Source organism: Patiria miniata, unplaced genomic scaffold, assembly GCF_015706575.1.
Source record: "Patiria miniata isolate m_02_andy unplaced genomic scaffold, ASM1570657v1 HiC_scaffold_3, whole genome shotgun sequence".
NCBI classification, from domain to species: Eukaryota; Metazoa; Echinodermata; class Asteroidea; order Valvatida; family Asterinidae; genus Patiria; species Patiria miniata.
The window spans coordinates 16,468,212-16,491,826 of NW_024037069.1; the positions used below are offsets into that span (position 1 = coordinate 16,468,212).

Below are 23,615 nucleotides of genomic sequence, written 5' to 3' on the forward strand. Positions count from 1 at the left end.
TTTCTGGCAGTGGTTGCTTAATGCGCCGCAGCACCTTGTAAACCATAATAAAGGTGCTACATAATGGTTCTCATATTTCTCTTCATTTACCTGTCTCTAATAATAGACATAATTTCCAGCACCTTGAGTACCTAATTGTTGGTAGATACGTGCGCTATATAAGACTTCGGTATTATTATTTTTCAGTCACTTGGACTGATTTTTTTTTCCAAATCCGCCCTGAGTGATCCCTTTTTGCTATTTCCCAGGTTTGCAGTATTGCTAAAGTTGCTAGCATTAAGACTTTACGGCGTGTAGCATATACCATGAATACTTGTTTATGGTTTCTGACTAGTGCCCTTGAACAACGCCATTGACAAACTGGGGAACTGCCAACCCAATCACTGGCTTAGTTGAATAATTCACATTGTTTATGTGCTTTTTGGTTTCTTTTTATTGTTTTAGGTCGGTGGGCTGTGCTTCGGGGTAAATGAGATCCAGGCCCCAGCCCAAGACACCTTCCAAGTCTCCTATGAAGTACGTAATTGAGGCAGGGTGAAATAATACGCAAAAAAAAAACGCTCAGACAATATATTGATAATATATTTGCAAAATATTTTGAAATTGTATTTTAAAAAAAGAGGCGGACAGGAAAAAGGAAGCGGGCAGGGACGAAAAAAACCTTTTTATTTTTTTTAATACTTGGCCTTAAAATGAAAGCAAATTGTTTGATGCAACATCTCTCTTTAGTATTAAATACACTATTATTGCTGAAACAACATTGCATATGCACATAATACGGCGTGTGTCAATGAAAATGTAGCAGTCAATCCAAAAATATTTTTTTTAAAAGAAAGACTCGCACTCTCTTTTTGCAAAACCTATCTTTAGAGTCTGAAGTTGTCGTAAGCACTGTGCCCAATGGTCTTTATCCCATCTCATTTGGACACTCCAGTCCAGAGATACAGCTAATTAAATGAAAGGACTTGAATTCCAAGTTGAGCCACTGGGTATCTAATGAAAGGCATTCACATACCAAGAAGGTGTGTGAATGCCTTTCATTAGATACCAGATCATCAGAAAAGTGGCCCAAACAGATTTTGAGAGTCTTTACAATCTTGGCCGTAACTTTTAAACAAAAGGTCCAAATCACACGGAACAAAACTCCTGTCGTGGGTAAAAAAAAATCAATTGCTCATCTCGTGGTTCATTGTTTACCTCCCCCCCCCCAAAAAAAACACCACTATTTAGTTACAATCTAAGTGTCAACAATTACAGTAAAACAATGTAGTTTGACTGCTACATTTTTTTTTTAAAGACACGCTGTATGCTTCTTCAGCATTTATTACATGCCGTTCAGAATTAATTAGTTTCAATTAAAATCTCATTACCTAGAAGCTGTTATTAAATTGTCTTGATTTTGTGAGTTATCTTGGTGTGGTTTGTTCTACAGGCTTTAGATGCTCCACTTTCCTCATGGTACTATATGGAGTATCTCCAAGCTGCTGAAGCTATGTGCAGGGTGAGTCTATTCTTCTTAACCCTATCAGGAAAGGGGAGGGGGGGAAGGGAGGGGGGGGGGCTAAGACCTGAAATACAGGCCTGACAGGGTAAAATATTCATGCATTAACCTCCGTAGGCTTTTTTGCTAGGATTTAAAACCTCAATCCTGCAAAATCCTCCAGCTGCCTCCATGTAAAAGTAGCACACCGCCTCAATCTTGCTAAATCGCCTGTTATTTCTTGAATGTGGTCCTTGGAGGGGTGACCACTGCCCCAATCCTGCAAAATCCTCTGGCGATCATGGTCAATATGTTGAGCTTACTGGTTAGCGCTTACTAGTATGCGCATTACTGTTTAGCACTTCTTGCTTAACACCTACTTGTTTTAGTGCTTATTGCAATACTGGTTAGCATGTAGTTGTTGGCGCGTACTGGTTAGCACTTACTGGTTAGCGCTTACTGGTTAACATTTACTGGTTAGCGAGTACTGGTTAGCGCGTACTTGTCAGCACGTACTGGTTAGCGCGTACTTATATTATTCTGAAAGAGTACCAACCCAGAGCATCTTCAGGTTAGCATCAGGCGCAATTGACCTATCGGGGTAGAATCACGTTACAATCGCTTCAACGCAGTTTGTGAAAGTGTCCAATTACATGATATACAATGGACGTGGAACGCACAAAATCTGAGACAAACAAAACTGAGTGTACAAAAACTCCATAGGGTTGTCTAAGGGGCGTGGCTAACTCGCAAACGGCGATAGGTCAATTGGCAAGCAGTGCGTTTTTGTATGTCCCTCCCAATGGTCTCCCTTATTCTCCCTTCATATTGGACCATTGAGGGGGTACTTGTGCACAGAGTTTAAAAAAAAAAACCAGTTCTATTTAGAATGATCACTTCATAATAGTTCTTGACCAATCATACTGTTCCCCAGCTGTACCAGAATCTCACGGCCTGTCAGATGCTGGGCAACTTGTGCGTCCTGCTGCATTACAATCCCAACAGCCTGAATGATGCCTGCGGCTATTTTGAAGCAATCAGGGGAGCCTCCGCCACACCTTTGATTGGAGATAACCCCGACTGGTAAGATATATGTCAATATGACCTACAGAGTTAAAAAACAAAAATTACCGTGGTGAATTTTTGTGTTTTATACATCCATTGAGAGTGAGACCCATTTCAGATGGATATTTCAGAGTTTGGCTGATGTAAATTAATCCAAAGATTAGACTGAAGTTCGGTGTTTAAAACGGTGAGGACCAACTGCACCTGAAAGACTGACTGCTGTAATTGTTGAAATGACTGCAGAGTCCAGTCAAAGCAAGATGGTACATGAACATGCAATTGGCCCCTCTGAAGCCAAATTCTTTGGGGTCAACATGTGAGTTGCTCTAAATACATGTTGGTTAGAGAGAATTTATCATTTTAGGGAAATATAGCTTCCTTCGTCAATACATTTTACCAAAAAAGTAGACTCCCCTTTTTATTATTATTTTTTTTAACATTGAGATAGGTAATTCACAAGTGAGTGAGTGAGTGAAGCAGGTGCGTAAAAGAAAACAAGGCTAGCCCTTTGGGGAGCAGACCAGTAAAAAGGCCCAATATTGCCTACGCCGGCCAAATCACGATTTGCATGCCCTCAAATTCTTCGGTATAAAAGCCTTTCGTGGGCCGTGAACTAGAGGGTTTGTAAAGAAGAAGGGTGGAAGCCGTAAACAGGACTGCAAGCTTTTATTTCTGTGAAATTTGGATGAAATTTGGGCCTAAAAGGGCTCTATTTTGCATTGGAGTGTAGGTATGGTTTTCAAAACAACGATGGGCTTCAGGAGTATTTAGGGGTGATCATCTTCGGATGGAAATTTCTCCTGATAGTCATGAGATTACCCCCAAAAATTGAACAGAAAATGGAAGATGATGAAATAAGCTTTAATTTGATGCGTGTCTTGAACACCTTGGAGAGTTGTGAGTATTTTTAAATTTTTGGGGAAGTGTGCGTAATTACCATGAAGGCCAAAAAAAAGGTTCCGGTTTCTGGTCTGCGCTCGCCGTAGCCGTGCGCGTCGGCAAAATTAAAACGTTTTGTTTTCAATGTAAGATGATGTCTCAAAACAACCAAACTCACTGGTTTGACTGGAATCCTGCTGCTGCACAATTTTAACGTGTTTTAAAATGGGGTTACGATCGACTATAAGCTGTATGTGGCCTCCCTGGGCTCCCATACGTTTGCACTAAATTTAGTCGGGCACCATTTACAGTCATCAGCCGACATTTGAAGGAATAAAAAGTTTTTAAAAAAAAAACGCGTTGCCGCACCACTTTTGGGGCAAGCTCCATACCAGAAACCGAAGACTTTTTTATTTTGGCCTAAGGTCTATGGCAGTCTGTTTACTGGTCTGCATTCCGTGGGACCAGTGAAGAAAAACCTATTTGAAATTCCCATCCCAACATGGTTAGAAATCATTATACACTCGGTTTTTATTGTCATGTCATAGTCACAAACCAACCTGTAACATTCTTTATATTCTAGGGTGGTTTACATGCCATGGCTGAAATACGTCGCCGACCCGGCCGACGAAATCCTGACAGAAATCAACATTCCTACCAAATTTTCTGCTGAGCCCACATCAGAGGTATTGTGGAACTAAACCTGTTGTATTTTCGAAACCTGTTTTATTTTCGTAATAAGCATTAAAACCTTGAAGGCAAAGTGTCGCCTAGAACAATCTTAGTTGGGAAAAATATAAGCATAGACGTTAAAAAATATCTGTAACAATAGGACTGTGTGAAATTGGATTATACAATTCAACGGTATACTGTAACAAAAATGTCATAGTTTTTTATTTTTAAAATGTACTTTTTTAGGTTAATCATTAGATGATCAAACAACCTCCCAAATGACAACTAAGAAAGTAAAACTGCAGACAGGGGGCTGCGGCAAAACTTCAGCTGCCCTTTTGGATAGCTAGTAAGTTGCAAAGGTATCGATTCCAAGTCCAGCTTCACAATTTGTATCTTTTCTTTTCTTTTCTGCAAATGACAGCAATGATCATTTAGAAAAGACCAATATCTACTGCGAAAATATATATAGATCAGGGGCCAATTTCATACAGCTGCTTAAGCACAAAATTTGCTTCAGCACAAAAAAAACCTTGCTTAGTAAAATAAGGAAACCGGCCAATCTCCATGCAATTGTTATGCCAAGTAAACAGCAGCTAAATACCAGTCACAAGCAATGTACATCGCATGGAGTTTTCGCCGATAACCTGATTATATTGAGCAAGGTTTTTTGTGCTTAAGCAAATGTTGAGCTTAAGCAGCCCTATGAAATTGGCTCATGGATAAAAGTAGCAACTGACACATTAATGATATTTTTCGGCCTTTCTTGTTGGTCGTAGGACAGCACTTTGAAGTTGTTTGTGGCTCAGTATAGTGCGACGGGCCAGTACCGGGGCCTAGGATCTGTCCGTGGTGGGGTGATACAGGTAAGGGGTTTTGTACATTAAAATAGCTGCTCAAATAGGAAAGAGTAAATGTTTACAAAAATGTAAGGGATTTCAAACTATTTGTTAGCATGAAGAAATGGTTGCATGTCTTTTTTATTTTTATCACAAACTGCTGAGAAAGGTTTAAATTACAAATAAAAACTAAAAAACAACACCCCTCAATGGAGTACCGAAGTGTGGAGTACCGGAAAGTGTAGTGCGAACGAATGGAGTGCGCGCGCGTGTTGGTTCTCGGGCTGAATCACACGCTAATTTCTTTTACACACATTTTGTGCGCGTGATGTATACCCCATTGTCCTAATAAGATTCGATGGTTTGAATGGTGAAATAAGCAATAAGCAAAATATGTTTTGTAAGTTTGTGATTTCTTGACATGAGATTTCTGGTTTCATGTTGTGCAACCTCAGACTTTCTCTTATCAATTCGGGCATTTCACAGTGCAGTGCACTACCAAGAGTTTGCCACGAGATTTCATTTTACCAGTGCGTTGTTGGAGATAGTTGTCAAATTCCCAGCGCGGGCTATTTGAAATTGTTAGTTTGTCCGGTCAGTAGTTTCGTATTAAAAGCGTATGGTTCGAGTACCTGTTCGCGCTTTTCTTTTCTTTTTGTCAATATGATGTTTTTGTAAGGCAGCAGAACACTATGCCCCTAATCCTTAACAACTTAGCTCAAGTTGTCTACCGATACTTGTTCAAATGGGCCGTGTTTTGTCGAGAGTAAACTTAAAAAATGGTCTGTCTGTGACAAACTCTTGATGGCGCACTGCATTGTGAAACGCCCTAATTGTCCTGTTTCCAATGATTTTTTTTCACAATTTTTTTTTTGCGCTATAGTTTAACAATAATGTTGTATCGTCTTGTTCATTCATAGGGCTTTGTATCACACTGAAGAATAGGTTTACCATTCTATTTGTTGTTTATGGTGAGAAAGTGTACAGAAAGGTTTTGTTAGGATTCGAACCCATGACTTCATGCTTGACAGCCCAACCATTCAACTGCCACTCGCAAGTTTTTAACTGAGTTTGGAAATGTCACTCAATGTTGGCAATCTTGAAGTAAACATTTGCTTCTGACGTATGTCTTTCAATTTGTTTTTTAGTTGTGTAATGACACTGAAAAGAAAATGAATGCGGCTTACACCTTTGCCACTTCGTACTCCAGCAGTGTAAGTACAAAACTCCAATATTTACAGATTGCTGCTGAGTTTTATGCTACTGTGAGATACATGTATTCGTGTATATGTATATGATTCTCATTCATCTTTTTTTCCTCGCGTTTTAGGGCCCCCCCCCCTTTTTTTCCCCCATTTCTTTTTTTGTTTGCTCCATAGGATTTGTACTTAACTTTGCTCTTCACCCCACTTTCATGACTTTGAGCACTTAGACATATCTAATCGACTTCAAACTTAGCACATACATACACCATCAAATGTAGGTATGTTTCGAATGCTGGTATTGTAATGATGCCATCAAGCATCACCTGACGTCAAATTGAGTGCATTTTTTTAAAAACGCAATCATCTGGGGAAGCACAGGTCTAAAAAAGAAACTGGATTAAATTGAAATTATTGTATTTTCTTTTTTTGTATAAAATTGTGAATATTGATGTAAAATATTTAAATAAGTTTCAGCATTTTATTATTTCTCTTGATTTAAGACCAGAAATCTCTCCCCCTTCATTTACAGTGTCAGCTCAAAGCCCAGGATCTGTGGAACAACTATGAAACCACCTTCTTTGATATGTGTATCCTTTTTAGTCCAACAATTTCTGAATAAGACCGATGATTTCTGTGACATGCATGGAAACAAAGGGAAAAAATGTTTCAACCTGACGCCACTTCCGCAGTTGTGTACAAAGTCTATGGAGAGTCAAGAAAATTTAAAGTATTTCCTAACAAAATTGAAAATTTTTCTCAGTCCCAGATTCATGTCTTATCATCATTTTTGCAATGACTGACCTTCATTGAGATGATATATGAAGAAAAAAGTGGCGTCAGGTTGCAACATTTTTTCCAAACAAAGTCTGTCACAATCCAATATGGCCCATCGGGCTGGCGTTTATCTCCGGTTTCCTTGGCATGAAATGACTGAGAATATATTTATTCCCCCCTAGATGGGATGCCAGTCCATCACAGGTTTATTCCCTATTTATACTCCTGGGTGGAGAGAGGCAAGTGGAGGTGAAGTGGCTTGCCCAAGGACACAACATATGACCCGCAGCTGGATTCGAACCCCTGACCCTCTGATCATGAGTCAAGAACCTTTACCAATAGGCAATGCTGTCTTAGAGTTGAGGTCCTATGAAGGCTTGAACTGTATCCTTTTGAGGATAATTTCGATCTTCAAAATAGAAAGTTTTCCTGAGCGGACACAGATCTCCAGTACACAGAGGGAAGCAGCACTGTATTGTATGCCGTCCCTGTCTTGCTGGATAATTACCAGGACGATGGAACATTTGAAAACCGACGTAAGTATGTTGCTTGCACTTATTGCTGTGTGTTCCGGAGGTATTACAACTCTGTTTAAGACTGGTTGGAGTCTGGTTGGGTGATAATTACCTGAGGCGAAGCCGAGGATAATTATCAGCACTCCAGACTCCAACCGGTCTTAAACAGAGTGTTTAATAGCGACCAAACACATATTTATTTCCATTGATAAATACCTTTTAAGTCAGGAAAAAAAAACACTTTCAGTCCAAAAATCAAAACCAGTCAAAAACTAGATGTTGCCAACCATTTTATTCAACAATTTTACTTCATGTTTTATGAAACACCACTCTGACTATAATATGGAGTGTCCCTCTTATTTCTAACCTTGAAAGGAGATTGACGTGCGTGTCATGCATACTGCGCGATATCGCGCAAAGTGCAGCGGGGCTGGTGTGTGAATTTCGGACTATGAAATACTTATATACTGGTAGTATTAAACATGCCTACATGAGGAATGTGAACGTTCAACCAATTAAACGGTAAAAGGCACCAGATTTCATGGGAGTCCAAATTTCATGTGAGACTGGAAAAGGGTTGAGGACCAGCCAGCCATGTCTTTATCAACCATTTAAGACCGGACACGTGACAGGCTCTCGACCAATGGGAATGGGTAAACTGTCTTTTGTATTTATGAATGATCATTCATAAATGCCTCATGGCCGGTCTTAAATGGTTGATAAAGACATGGCTGGCTGGTCCTCAACCCTTTTCCAGTCTCACATGAAATTTGGACTTCCATGGAATCCAGTGCCTTTTGCCGTTTTATTGGTTGAATATTCCCAATCCTGAGATGAACATGTGCAATACTACCAGTGAGTCACTACTGACCATAGTGGGCTGAAATCTTTAGTTTTATTTGATGGTGTTTGCAAACAATGTGTACTACCTTTCAGAATTGCTGGTTCCATGTGCAGAAATTGACAGCAAATAATGAGTGTTTGGTTTTTTTTGTATTTTATCGCAGAAGAGACAAACACTAACTGGCAGTTAACACGGCGTTTCTTTCTCGTTGACAACGTAAGCGGCAAGACGGCATCCAACACACCGGCCACAGTCATCCGCTATGCCAGCAGCATAGAGCTCTTGTAAGTTCTGGACAAAATCTTGGTGAAGTTGATAGAATTTTTGTGATCTCATTCATAACCCCTAAGCAGACCTGTAAAAAAAATTGAAAAGAAAGAGAAATTGGTATTCGTAAAGATAGGAATGGTATAAAAAAGGGGTTTTTTTATTGTACAAATTATTACATAACACTGGTCTGACTTTATTAGTGGATTAAATCTGGGCAAAATTTGGACATTTGAATCTGAATTTTGTGTTAAGTTTAAATTGAGTTTTGAGTCTGATGCTATCTTTATATGACAACTTGAAAAAGATACTAATTGATGGTTTTTTGGGATTTTTTCCCCTCATTTCCTCCCCCCCCCCAAAAAAAAATTAGGGTGAGGGATGTCAAAATAGGGTTGGTAGGGTCACCGAAAGCAGAACTGACTTCTTTTTTTTTGGCCTTACTCACTTGATGAGGAAGGAGAAAACAGTAGAACATTATAGTTTTTTATGTAGCAAATCGTGAGCCTTCTATCTAACCTACTCTTAGAAGCCACTTGAGGGTTCTTGCATTATACTTGATTCACAAGCTCTTTTCTCTCTGTAGGGTGACGTTACAGGACGAGGCGGGACAAACGAGAGAAGGTAAAATCTATCCACCACTCCTCAAGATTCAGTACAGCGAGCTGGTATATGAGAATGATTATGACAGCAACACTGAAGTAACGGTAAGTACACTGTTTGTTATCCCATGAGTGCGAGTGGAACACGGAAATAATGCAGTGCCTCTGTGTCCCACTAGTCTACGGGCTAGACTTTGCATACATTGATATCCAATAACCACGATCACCCGTCACCATGATAACCTGACGCCACGAGAGAGGGCTGTCACGACCAACCAATATTGCCCACGGACTTGTCAGTAGCTATGTCTATGGTATCTCCTGAAATCTTCCCCCCGGAAAATGTGGGAAACTAGTGCGCATGCGCTCCTTCTGCAGGAAATTACGGTCCATTTTTAGTCCCACGCACACTACACACCACAAAAGAGCTGACCAGTGAAGTAGGTTTTGCTGCATCTGTTACTGTACTGGAAGAAATTTGAGCGTTTGCTTCGGAACTACTATAATGTTTTGAATTGCACGCCAAACAGGTGCGCTCATTACACTACCAATAGGAGATTCCCTAGACGTTGATACTGACAAGCCCGTGGGCGATATTGGTTGGTCGTGATAGCGCCCTCTCGCGGCGACGGGTTATCGTGTATCAAACCATAACATCTAGCCACTAGACTAGTGTCCCACATGTCATGAGGCTGAAGGCCCAGTGTTATGTGGCAGGCAGACACACTCACATTTTCCGTGTTCCACGACATGCACGAGGGCGAGCGTGATACTGAAGTTATCCTCAAGCAAACTTGACGCACAGTAAAGATGGAACACGCGTGAAGTACACAAACTTTTCAGCAGGAATGACGCATGCTTCTTAGAATAGCATGATATGCCGAGTGCGGTATGGACCATGGTATAATGGATAATACCACACTGTTGTTGCCATGGATTGACCAATCAGGATCAAGGATTCAAGTTTGCTTGAAATAAGAGGACGGGGTTTTTTTGGTTGGACTAAAATGTACAAGTTGAAAATTTATTAATGAACAAAAAAACTGAATTTGTTGAAAAGCACGGGGAATACAACTGTAAGTATGTCTTTAATACTGTCCATGTGTTGTGGCAATAGTTTGTGAAGGCCTTTTTTGTTGTGTGGTGTTTAAAAAAATTAACCCTAACCTTCCTGAATCCTTCAAAATCCTCTTTGCCAAAGTGGAGGAATTTGGAGGATTGATGTTACATGGCAAAAGTGCATTTCTTATTTCGTAGGATGCACTTTGTCGAGGTCTTGGGTCGGACCTTGTGTTGTTTTTGCTCAGCCATGCATAAATATAGGCCTGGATTATGCTTGAAATCCTCCGTACTGCTCCAAGATGTCACTGGCCAAGCCTCAACATATTGACAGTCACTGCCGCAGGATTTTGCAGGATTCAGGCAGTGGTCACCCCTCCACGGACCATATTCAAGGAATAATGGAGGAATTTGCAGGATTCAGGCTATTTTTCCATGAGGCCAATTGGAGGAGTTTGCAGGATTGAGGCTACATCCTAGCAAAAAGGCCTAGGGAGTTAGGGTTATTAGAAATCATATAAAATTGAATGAAATGTAGTAAATGTTTATTCTTTACTTCCAACAGGTCAATTTCCGAGTGACCTATGAGATGAGCCGTGACTATGGAGAGAACGCTCTCTCCACTGCCTTGGGTATCTTGAGTGGTGTCGGGGTGGTATGGGCACTCGTAAGGTCCAACGCTTGGAGGCGTAGGGCGGGGCTTATCTACATTGATATCAAGGTAGGACCACTTGGTTTTCGTTCTACTGGTCCCAGGTTCTGTCCCTAATATGAAAGATTTTTTAAATTTTTTTATCATGGGTATAAAATGCAGCTAAAATAGAATATAAAAATATCAAAGACTAACATTGTTTAAAATTATATTTTGTTGTTTTTTGATGATGTACATTAAGTTGTCTATTTAAACGTTTTTATAATTAGTAGTTCTGTTCTCTTCAACACCAGTATCATAAAACATTGACAACAATGAGACTGGCACAGATAAAGATCAGTGTTGTGGGACTATGGAGTGCTGTGGTCCAATGGTTACGGTGTTTGATTCGTGTGCCGTGGTACATGGGTTCAAATCCTGACCGTTGGAACATGGTGCTTGTGCTCTTGAGCAAGGCACTTTACCATTATTGCTTCGTCTTTCGGATGGGACGTAAAGCCGTAGGTCCCGTGTGTTGTGTAATGCACATTAAAGAACCCAGTAACACTTATCGCTAAGAGAAGGGGTTTGCCCCGCTGTTTCTGGCAGTGGCTGCAATATGCGCCGCAGCACCTTGTAAACCCTTATAAGGTGCTACATAATGGGTCTCATATTTCTCATAAACTTTATTTACCTTTCTTTAATAATAGACATAATTTCCAGCGTCTTGAGTACCTAATTGTTGGTAGATACGTGCGCTATATAAGACTCCGTTATTATTATCATTATCTTGTAGTCAGGAAACCAGACCAGGATGGCTGTCTTGTGATTAATAGTTGCTTCCTTTTGTTCTCTCGTTCAACACTACAGACGATGTTCAAGTTCTTTTTCTTCGGCCTCGGCATGTTGGCAGATGTCTTCTTCGTCTGCCTGTTTGGCACTACATTGTATTGGCTGTTTTTCTTCAAGGTATGTTGCAACATAAATCTGAATGAAAACACCCCCCCCCCCAAAAAAAAAAAGGGGGGAACCCAAAAGAAAACAATATTCCACACAGTAGACACTTAACCTTTTGTTACATATGGTAACCATCTTATCAGCTTAACCAGATGACATTTTCAACAGAAATTAAAGATTCAAATGTGTTTTCAAAATATGTGTTGTAATGATTCACGTATGACACTCGGGCTTGACTAAAGCTACAATAACTTTGTTCACGACATGCAACCACGTTGTGCAAATTAGTTGGAATGTGCACAAAGCAATAGCATCACAGCGTGAGTGTCAGGCGTCGTCAGTGATGTGTTCCAATGTCTCTCCCTGTGGTCTCCCCAACTCTCCCTTTCTTAACTGTTGAGGGGGTACTTGTGAATGGAGCCCATAAACATTGTATGTGAAACATTACTTTTTTCGCAAGTATTCAAATTGATCAGTTAAATAACGAGCAAACCTCAATTACTGACACCTTTTGTTCTCCTATAGGTCTCCTCCTGTATACCTCAGAAAAATATAGTAAAAGTCTTCCTCATCTAAGTTATTGAATCAACACTGTAACTCCACTGAGCACTGATTGTCATAAAATGTTATTTTCCGTGTTCTGGTCTAGTCTATAGCCATTATAAACATGTTCGCTTTGAGTTGATTTCATTTAAAGCTGATCACTGTTGGGTCATCCGTGCACGGATCCTACACACAAGGATAAACGACTCGGCCCAACTCCTGGTTAGACGCGTGATAACGGCCTGTACTGCATGGTGGCAAATACCATGAATACTTTTCAACAAAGACCACTGTGCTCGGTGGCTTTCAGATTTGCAAGGCTCTTCGCCCGATCTGGCCTCGAAGTCTGTCAAGCCAGCAAATTGTATTTTTTAATATTCATGAGTCTACGTTTTTGGTCTTTATTATTGAATTCTGATAAGTGATAACTACATAACCATGGTAATGCCGAGCACAATATATTTAGCTTTAAGATGAACAATGAAATGTCGCTTTTGTTTCATCGGTTCGGCATCCTATCTCTCTAAAACTTTTTAATAAAAGCCTAATTAAAAACGAAATGTGGGTAAACGGTGTTCTCCTCGAAATTTAATGTTTATTTCCCGGGTAAATACTTCATCTATGACGACAAAAACTGCACAATACCATCTGTTATATCCTGAAGTATATTTTTTTAAAATAATTTGGAACAATTATATCTTAAATAAGAAGTAGTTTTACTTACAGTTTTATGAATATTTCCGTTTTAGATGTCGTGCAAAAACCCAACACAATGGCACATCTGGAAAATTCGCGATTACGCGCCAACAGGTGTTAATGCCCGTTATCACGTCTAACCAATTAAGGCAAGTCCACTGAGTGCATTTTGTACTAGAGCTCAGAACAGTCATTTATCCTGGTGTCTAGGATCCGTGATCCATGTGAGCCCAATTGGAATACCAGATGATACCCCTCTGAAACTTTAAATGTCATTTGATTTTTTTTGAAACCTGAAAAAAAAAACTTGAAATGATCCAGTGTTCTGTAAGAATCGATCTTCTTCTTTTTTAACAGCGGCAAGATCTGGTGTACCTGGTCCTTCCTCATAAGGCTCAGGAGGTGTCCTTCATTTGGTATCTGTCCTTTGCCTTCTTCTGCAAGGTAACGTAGTCATACTTAAAGGTATAGTCCATCATTTGTAATGTGTGCATTTTGTTCATTTGAAGCAACAAACATGCTCAAAATCTAAAGAAGGGTGCTGAACAACTAACCTGATGAAGTTTCAGCTCAGCTTCTTCTGTATATTCCGAGAAAAACAGCAGTCTAGGATCTCAATTTCAAATCAAAAGTTGCTAAATCATGTTTTGAATTGGGCTTGAATACAGCGTCTGAAACACGTTCTCACTGAACCGATTGCAGCTACGCGATGTCACGCACTGATCCAAAGAATTATAGCAACCATGCACACATGTGCATCGTGCCAACACTTGCACGCGCTTCCCCCAATAAAAAACAAACTTCTACGGAAATTTCCAATGGTGAGTCGTAAGACACACCGTTGGAAAGGCCTACTTTCGATGATTTCTTCAAAATGACAGCTTGCCAGAAAGAATGATTTAACAGAGAGTTTAGTCCCCTTACTATCTTTCAACCAAGTATGTTTTCAACAATAATTACGTCAGTTACTTTTTGGATAGCTGCAAATGATGGACTATAGCTTTGAATAAAAACATGTTGTCCCATTAAATTATGAGTTCGAGTACATTCTCATGTTTACAAGTACAAAAAATGTACTAGAGTCCGAGAATGAGTATGATTATGAATATGAGTACTACAGCAATGATAAAAAGTGGGCCAACAGTCCTTCTGATTTGAAAATCACAGGTGTGTGGAAAAAAGCACACCTGGATTTTTCTAGGCGTGTGATTTTTCTAGGCGTGTGATTTTTCTAGGCGTGTGATTTTTCAGGGTGTGTGATTCTGTGGTCCAAGCTGGGACTGAACAATCTTGTATTTTTTTTCATAATAATCATCTTGGTTAACAATAAAGCCGTTTTCTCTTCACCGACGTACTTTATTTTTCACAAATTTTGAAATATAATAATGCCATAAATGTATGCAGAGGTGTGCGGTACTGAGGGATTCAGGCGTGCGATTATTCGCACTTCTCAGGAAGCATTTAGGCGTGTGATGGCGTGGGGGGTTCCTCAAAACAGAAGGACTGGGCCAATATTGACTCTGTACAATTGCTACATTCTGTCCCTAGTCCCTGGACGTCTTGCATCTGATTGTCTACCAATGCCTGTCTGACGTCTTCTTGATTGACTGGGAGAGGTCAAGGGGTCGGGTGGTTCAGTCCAGCGACCCGGGCAGCAACAAGGGTAGCGTGGCACCGGTCAGTATCTGGAGGACATACTTTGTGGCCAACGAGTGGAATGAACTTCAGGTAGGAAGCCAACGCAGGCGTTGCTAGGGTGGGGTTTGAGGTGCGTGACACCCTCTCCAATTCATAATGTTAAAGGGACACTAGGTCCTGAAATCCCCGAAAATTTCATGGTTTGGATTGTTTTACCTATCCTATTTGAAACATGTGGTTGAAAGGAAACCAACCTAATGTCTTACCGTTCCAGAGAAAAGAAAAAAAAAAACCGGTTGTTTACATCGGACACGACGGAGTACGAATACGTTTTTCCTGTCGTTCTCAGTGTACGATATACACGTTGTGTGTCTCGGGAACAGCGGTGACGTGTATATCGTACACGTTGTGTGTCTCGGGAACAGCGGTGACCAACCACCAATGCACAAAATAAATTTTCTTCGACGTCCGCAAGAGGCGAACACGTTACAGATGAAATCACATCTAGCACCCAAACAGCTCGACTTTTTGGGGTCGCAAAAGTGGACCCCGAAATTCGTTCTCGCATGCATAATACAGGAATAACACAAAAACGCCCAGTTTTTAAAGGATAGTTGTTTGGATGTTTATATCCTACTTTTATATGTTATTTCCGATTAACATCATTTCGTTCAAAGCGCGTTTTGTAGCCCAATTGGGCTGTTCCAGGACCCAGTGTCCCTTTAACAACATTAGTAGTTCTGCAAACCTGGGAAGTGACACTCTGGGAAACTGACATGGATCAAAAGTGAAATCAACTTCTGTTTTCCAGTGAAATATTTTTAAAAAATGACTTTTCAGTAGTATTTCTTTTTGTGTCTTTATTACAGGAAATGAGGCGTAGCAGTATTTTCTTTCAAATGTCGGCTATGCTGTTTTTCTTAGAGGTAACACGCCAACCAGTTTTTTTTACATTTTATTCCTACGTGTCACAATATCTTCTGGAGAGATGAGTTTTAGTGATTTCGGTCTGAACAGATTGCGTACCCCAGAAAATAGATTAATTTTTGTGTAAATTATATTTTTCTTGCAATTCAAAAGTTAATCACTTTTTAACTGAGACACCGAACGAAAACATTTGCCCATGTTAAGGTATGAAATGAATACTTTAAAAGTACTTTATTAATTCAGTTTTCTCAGGGTAGACTGGCTACTGCCCCTGTGTCAGATACGATAATGTAGGGACCGGTAACCAGTCTGTTTACTGGGCAGATCTCTTTAATGTTTATGCGCAAATCCACGGACCATATTCAAGAAATAATAGAGGAATTTGCAGGATTGAGGCTATATGCTATTTTTCTATGAGGCCAATTGGAGGGTTTTGCAGGATTGAGGCTACATCCTAGCTAAAAGGCCTAGGGATTTATGGTTAATGTTGTTTTGGGTTTTTTTTCTATGTAAAGGTGATTGGTCTGAAAAATCTGACCACAATGGATCCCCGCAGTGACGTATACGTAGACCCGAGTGATTATACTGGTGATCCTAGCAGGGTGCTGAGATTCGCTGTTGCATCAGGAATATACCTGCTGCTGTCACTGCTACAGGTAGACACCTTTATGATTATGATTCAACCAAACCATTATGATTCGATTATATCAAAAAGAATTGAATTGTATTCGTGTGCAGAGTCACATCTGTTTGGAAGCAAATAGTTAATAGACTCTTGTTTTATTCGCAGTGGATTTTCTTTGCCTTCATCTATGAGCGCTTCATTGCCGACAGCATGAGGAATTTCGTGGACTTGTGCTCCATGGCAAATGTAAGTTTCATCAAGGTCCTTGCTCAAAGTTTTCGCATGTTTAATTGCAAGGATTGTGCTGTGCAAGGAATTTTATTCTGAAGACACTAAGTTTTCCCCGAGGACATAATTTTTCCAAGGAGCTCAATTTGATTGAAATGCCTCTTTTTTTTCCCAAGGAGCTCATATTTTACTTCAATTCAATCTTCCATTTTATCTGTGAACGTCATTTTCTTTTTTAGAATGTTTTGTCCTGAGGATTAATTTTTTTATTTAAGATTTATTTTTTAAGGACTTCTTTTATTTTAGTGGTATTTCTGTCTCATATCCCGCTTTATAGGACCTCATTTTTTATGAGGATTTTTGTTTTGACGATGCTTTTTTTTTTTCATTACTTCATTTGAGTCAGCCAATCATTGCATGTCTTACATCTCTTCTAACCAATCAGATCAGTTGAGGATGTCATTTTTTCATGGCTACATTTCAATTAACCAATCATAAAGTTTCTTACAGCTTCTTGAACCAATCCCAGTTCTCGTTACATCAGATCAGTTGAGGATGTCATTTTTTTATGGCTACATTTTAATCAACCAATCATAAAGTTTCTTACGTCTTCTTGAACCAATCCCTGTTCTCGTTGCATCAGATCAGTAGAGGATGTCATTTTTTTATGGCTACACTTCAATTAACCAATCCCTGTTCTTGTTACATCAGATCAGTTGAGGATGTCATTTTTTTATGGCTACATTTCAATCAACCTATCATAAAGTTTCTTACAGCCTCTTTAACCAATCCCTGCTCTCGTTACATCAGATCAGTGTCTTTGTCCTGATTGACAACACCTTTGGCTACTACATCCACGGCCGCTCCGTCCACGGCTTTGCCGACACCGACATGAAAGAGATGAGAGACCAGCTCAAGAGAGAAGAGGTAACTGCATTGGGAGATACTGTCTTGTGAGATCTTAATCCCCAAAGAACTATGATTTGTGGTCAACTTACAGTTTGGGGGGGGGGGTTGTTTCAGATGACAAATTGTTGTGAAATTTAGTATGCTTGTGGAGACATTCATGCTTAGGGTAATTTGCCTTTTAGGCATTTTTTTTTCGTTGCCAAAAATAACACCACTCAAAATCTAAACCTGTTAAATTTTCAGCCAGCATTGTATATTACACTTTTCATGAAAACAGTAAAAATTCATGACCAAACTGTTTTATCACAACATGATTTCATCCATAGCACTCTTTTTTTCCAAAGATGAGTCAGTTGACTAATCGGTGGAAAACACCTACATTTCTTGATTTCTTCGCAATGACTGCAAGCCAGAAAAACAGTTTCACGTTGTGTTTAGTACCAGTATATTTTAACCAAGTGAGCTTTTTTTTATAATAATTGGGTAGGTTACTTTTGGGATAATTCGAATGATATGTGCCTTTAAATTTATATGCAAAGTTTTAGCTTAACTGGACAAAGTTGTAATTACAGTGTGTTATCATTACAATGTATATAATATTCCACAATTTCATCTGTGAATCGGTGTGTTTTCCTGTTCATTTTACATTGGCATATAATTGAAGTGCCTTTTTTTGAGGGCACAGAGATTGTTGCATATTTTGTCAGTGAGTCTGTGTGTGCCACAGTTCTATGCAAATGTGAAAAGTGTGGTCTAAATAGAATTGTAAGAATCTTCTTCCTGCTCTTGATAGGATAACCTGTGCGGTCAGAGGGGCCTATTGCCTAACAGTGAACAGCAGACGTTTGAGATCTTACTGCCTATGAAGTTCAGGGAGCAATACAACACCATACTGCAGCCCCTGGTATGTATGGATCCGAGTACTAGGCTGTGGGGACTTCATGTGTCCCGTCATGTCACAAGGAATGTCACGATTTTGATTCCATGTATCAACTCTTTTTGGTTCTGGTGCAGAGTTACGCATGCCTGACACAAGCTAAGCAGTTGTTTCTCGCTCGGCATTCATGCATTGGGCTCAATTTTATAAAGCAGTTTAAAAAGCAAAAAATAATTATTGGTTAGCAAATTATGCTCTGCGCAGAAATAGCTCAGCTCTTGGCAATTTTTACAAAGCACCAGCTAGTGTTGATGAACACAGTCCATTGAATACTAACTGTGCACTCATGCATAGTGCATACAAAACTCAGTGAACCTTAACTTCACAATGGTCTGAATATGTTGCAATTGCAGGATGGTGTAGCAGCAAGAATTGATGGCACAAGAGGTAAGAAATAAAGCCTTGGAGACATAAATATAAAAAAACACTTGTAAGCAATTACAGATTTGAAACTTTTACAGGGTTGGACTACAAATTCAACTTGCTTGTACCAGATAAAAGGCATTTTACTTGTGTGACAATATATTGATTGTTATACGTAAATTCATATGTAACTGGTAAAAATTAATAACTTCTAGTGTAAGCTATCCCCCTCATTTTTTCCATCAAAGCTGGGAAAGAAAGAAAACACATGTTAGTGGACAATAGTTGTCTTTGAATTCAAAATCCAAAATTGAACATGGGGTGTGTACGCTAATACTGGTGGCAAGCTGTGTAATTAACAGAGTAGATCCAGGTGCAATGCCCCCCCCCCCAAAAAAAAACCTTTTTGATTCAACATATAAAACCAGTTACATGCACCAGTACTGCATTTCAGGTTTTTTAGGTTGGGGACAGGGCAATGATTTGGGGACAATCAGAACTTTTTATGACGTTTTAAGTATTGCATTATTTTTATTCTTTTCTCAGGTCGGCCAGATGCTGGTAGGAATCAAGAAGCAGAGAAGTCCATCCAAGCATATCAGACCATGAACCGGTTCCTGGCTGCTTTCCTTGATCATGTGAGTTACTAACAACATTGTTTAGTGGAGTGCCGTGGTCTGGAGCATTGAACTTGTGGTCTGCGGGTAATTCTGCAGGTTGTGGGTTTGAGTCCAGCCTGAGGTCATGGTGCGTGTGCTCTTGGATAAAGCACCTAATCACTCATTGCTTCTCTCCACCGAGGAGTAAATAGGAACCTGTGAGGGCACAGATGGTGATTGTGATTGATTTTAGCTGCTTTGCGCCGAAATGGCAGCATCGAGCTGTATGTACTCCCCAGGGAGCTGAGATGGTCTCAGGAATGTTTCATGGGCCCAATGAGCAGGGGTAATAATAATGTAAAGCGCTTTGATCTTAGTTAAAAGTGCTATATACAGTTCACGTTATGATTAGGATCCTAAATGTGCTCTATTGGGTAGTCAGTCTGCTTTCACTTTCTGTTAGACAAAAAAAGCATTAAAAAAATGAAATTATAAGCACCCACAGTCTAAGACTGTACTTGGGGGGAAAAAAACAAATATAAGCTAGAACCAAAATGAAAGCCCGAACCAGAAGTAAAACCAGAATCAAATCTAGACTTTGAACAGAAAAAGAGATCCAAGAACAAGTTCAGTGCAAACTGGAGTAGATGGTTATGCTAGTTATGAAATATTAATTAGAACTTGAACTAGAATCAGAAGTAACCATTAGCAGGACAAGTCTTCAGTCAAACCCCAACTCTTGAAACAGTGCTGGGCCCAATTTCATGGCACTGCTTACCGTTAGTGACAAGTCCCTACTTACTGTAGCAAAAAAATGTGTGCTTACAGTTAGCATATTTCACGGCTTGGCATGGAATTTTGCCTTATGTACCTGCATACATCCCCTAACTAAGGATTCCGTGCTTACAAGGTTAGCACATCATTTTTCTGCTGTAACCATCGTAATCGTAAGCACGGAACTATGTGGTTAGCAGAGCTATGAAATTGGGCCCAGGAGCCAGCACTGATATTGCCTTTAATCGGACCCATACGAATTTTTATCATTGAAACTAAGAATAAAAATGATGGGGGGCCGGGGTTTTTTCTGAATTGCAGGGCATCCGTGACATTGATTACGTAGTCAAAGACAAACTTCTACTGGAACAGATTCTGGACATGGAATTCTACGATCCAGCTGACAAAGGATTTTTCTTCAATGGTAAGAACAATAGATCAGGGGATGAATGCTAGGCCTGTGCTAAATATACTGAATATTCGAAAAATATTCAATCATAATTTTTTTCCATTCAAATATTAAAAAAATTTGAGTGGTCTCGAGGAGGTGATAAAAAAACATCGATGATGTTATTTTAATCATAAAAGTTGCATGGTTTTATTGTTTGTCAAATACCACATTATGTCGGTGAAAGCCACTGTACACACATAGTTTAAGAGCTTCTGTGAGGAATATTAGCTGAAATTTCTTTTTTTTAGAATCTGTCAAATATCAGTTCTTCTGCTACGTCGAAAACATATATCGATACATATATCTTTAGATGGTTAGTGAGCTGTATGGCAATTTTGGACAAGCGCAGGTGCATGCAAATCCCGATCGGTGGCCAGTTTTAAGGCTGGCGCATGTAAAACTTGATCAGCGCTATTTGAATGTTTGATGAAGTCCGAGTATGAATAGTCGAATACCAAATTATTCGAAAATGCACATCACCAGTTTTGGGCAGCACCAATCGAGGTACTGCAGAGAAGTCATCTTTTGCAGTTCATCATCACGGAGAAAAATCAACATTGCCGTACAATATTCGTTGTGCTTTTAGGCAATAAGGACTTTACATCTTAAAACATTTTTGCAATGCATAATTTATGTTTAATGGTAATTATTAATGACACCGCCAATCACAATTGTGCCTGTGTGGCACCACTAAGGGTGAGTATAATTTGCTTGGAAATAGATAAGAAAATAAATCACATTAAGAGGGTGCTGTAAAGTTGGTCTCCACTGCCATTATAAGTTGGAATTATAAAAACAAGTTGTAATGTTTTCTTAATTCCCTAATGCATACATCATGTTTTCTACCTGTTTTGTCCTATTTGTTTTTCAAGATGGTGGCCATGCCTTTGACAATGCCTTATTCCACGGCAATGAGTCCACCTTGCAGTTGTTTGAACTCCTGTTGTTCTGCATCGTTGATCTGATGTTCACTAACTTTGTACTGGCGGCCATCATCACGTACATCGGCAGCGCAGTGAGTGATTCGTTTCTTGTTTATTAATGATGTTTTACTGATGATTTGCCAAGAATTGTGAGTTAATTTGTCACTTGCTCAGTCAAACAGATTCCTTTTGTTGCAAAATTAACTGGTTAAGTTACCTACATTAATGAAAAAGCAAGAAAGTTTTCACTTTGGTAACTCTAGACCTCAGGTTATGTTGTTTTATAATATTTTGCTGCATATTGTTTTGCATATTTCATTTCTTCCATTTCTGACATAGCAAAAAATTCACTTAGAAATACAAAATATTTCAGAAAAAAAAACATTCCAATATATTACAGACACAAAAAGAACATTCGATATAGAAGCTATTTGTAAATGCCAGCAGGTTTTGGCAGCCAATTCCCTACCTACTACCCTATTTGCAAATGCCATGTAATCGGAAGCACAACTATTTTTTGTGTTGGCCCAACCTAAAAAAAAATGTAGTCTTCCTTAAAGCAGTATTTAAAGATGCATTCCCCCTTGCTATTTTCAAGTTTCACCTCAAAAAATAGGTGTTTTTTTTTAATTGCTATTTACCTAGCAATAAAAAAGTTATTGAGAGAGATTGAACCAAAAAATCCCCCGAAGTTTTGCTATTGAACTATTTCTTCCCAAAATTCAAATTAATGGCAGCCGTGCACTAATTCTGCTCGGTTTTTTTTCGATAAATAAAACATACACATTGAAAATATTCATTTTTTGAAGAGCTGGGGGAATACAACTTTAAACACATTAGTATTGCTTCAAAATCCATGAAATAACTAAGATAAAACAAATCTAAAAATTAAAGTGGCCTGACGTTGCGAACTTAGCAAGTTCTTCTTCAGAGGCTAAAACAGAAATGACAGAGGTACATACATTAACATGGGGGTGCACACAAACATGCAGGGCTGAAAGAAGAAACACAAAAGGAGGATTAGGTGGGAAAGGTGTGGAAAGATGCAGGGGAGGGTGGATGAGAGAACAAAGAAACAAAGGGAGATGGCAAACCACAAGGGGTCTGGTGTAAACAGGGGAGGGACCAGAAGGGGGAAGGATCAAAGGTCACAGGGAGTGGGAACGGACAAAAGAGTGTGAGAGTGAAGGGGATGATGCGGGGGGGGGGGGGGGGGGGGGGGGAAACAGTATGGAGGTGGAAAGGGGGGGGGGGGAAGACCAGGTGGATTATCTGTAACAGAAGACAATGGAGGAAGAAAAGGATTAATCATTTTCAAGTTGGATGTTGAGACAAATGATGTTTAAGATAAAACAAAAGCGTATCAGCGTTTTAATCTATTTTAACCCTGTCAACATCTGTAGGCCAATGTCTCAACTTTTAATAATCAGATCTAAAAAGAAATTCAAAATTTCCTCTGTTTCCCCTTTTTGACACGTCGTTACCAAGGTGATAATTTGGAGTTTGATTTGTTTCCTTTTCAACAGTTCCTGCTCAAGGTTCGGGCTGCAGGGGGTCGGGCCAATCTGGCCAAGAAAACCCTGGTGGATGAACGATTCCTGATTTAAGCACAACTGTCCAGAAACGTACTTCAGAAGACCAGCCTTGCCAAAAAAAGGAGGCTGTAACTGTGCTGTCTGGCCTGGTCAGCAATCAGAGATAGTGGGCGCTCTCCACTGTGAGCTTGGTTTGTCAGTCCATGGATGGGATAACGGACACTGGGTTTTTTTTGGGGGGGGGGAGTTCAGGAATGCCAACATTTGTGTGTGTGTGTGAGTATGTAAACACCAGCAGTTGTGGACGTAGGACAAAAGAATTGGGGCGCAAACAATACGTCCACGATTGACCGAACGTCCACGATCTCAAATCGTGTACAAAACCAATGAGAGCTGTCGCTAAAAAGTTAGTGTACAAACAAAGGAAAGAGGATAAGGGACAAAAGGGCGTCCACGATTGCCGGCATTTACACACGTGTGTGTGGGTGTGTGTGAGTCTTGTGTGGGAAAACTGTAGACTAATACAAAATTGACCATTCTTAGAGTTCACAGTGATGATTTGAACACTTGCCTTGATTAATTTTAGCAACTTGAAGTTGGCAGTTTCATACCTAAGCAGTCCAAGAGAGCTGTACATGTGTATTCAGTGCTTCTTATTATGTGACTTTATAAAGGGAA

The 23,615-nt window shown here is 39.7% G+C and overlaps 1 protein-coding gene across 1 annotated transcript in view; it reads left to right on the forward strand.

Annotated features, from left to right (window-relative positions):
• Positions 1-23,257, forward strand: part of LOC119737995 (meckelin-like) — a 31,891-nt gene extending 8,634 nt beyond the window's left edge. Inside the window, exons 6-29 of the mRNA XM_038212694.1 lie at positions 445-516; positions 1,433-1,501; positions 2,415-2,563; positions 4,008-4,110; positions 4,876-4,962; positions 6,084-6,149; positions 6,670-6,727; positions 7,358-7,450; positions 8,437-8,557; positions 9,127-9,247; positions 10,767-10,922; positions 11,703-11,801; positions 13,386-13,472; positions 14,577-14,756; positions 15,536-15,592; positions 16,109-16,249; positions 16,384-16,464; positions 17,257-17,373; positions 18,149-18,259; positions 18,646-18,679; positions 19,202-19,293; positions 20,350-20,452; positions 21,352-21,494; positions 22,929-23,257. Of these exons, the coding sequence (XP_038068622.1) occupies positions 445-516; positions 1,433-1,501; positions 2,415-2,563; positions 4,008-4,110; positions 4,876-4,962; positions 6,084-6,149; positions 6,670-6,727; positions 7,358-7,450; positions 8,437-8,557; positions 9,127-9,247; positions 10,767-10,922; positions 11,703-11,801; positions 13,386-13,472; positions 14,577-14,756; positions 15,536-15,592; positions 16,109-16,249; positions 16,384-16,464; positions 17,257-17,373; positions 18,149-18,259; positions 18,646-18,679; positions 19,202-19,293; positions 20,350-20,452; positions 21,352-21,494; positions 22,929-23,009 (2,421 nt within the window). The 3' untranslated portion in view covers positions 23,010-23,257. The remainder of the gene's footprint in view (positions 1-444; positions 517-1,432; positions 1,502-2,414; positions 2,564-4,007; positions 4,111-4,875; positions 4,963-6,083; positions 6,150-6,669; positions 6,728-7,357; positions 7,451-8,436; positions 8,558-9,126; positions 9,248-10,766; positions 10,923-11,702; positions 11,802-13,385; positions 13,473-14,576; positions 14,757-15,535; positions 15,593-16,108; positions 16,250-16,383; positions 16,465-17,256; positions 17,374-18,148; positions 18,260-18,645; positions 18,680-19,201; positions 19,294-20,349; positions 20,453-21,351; positions 21,495-22,928) is intronic.
• The last annotated feature ends 358 nt before the right edge of the window (positions 23,258-23,615 follow it).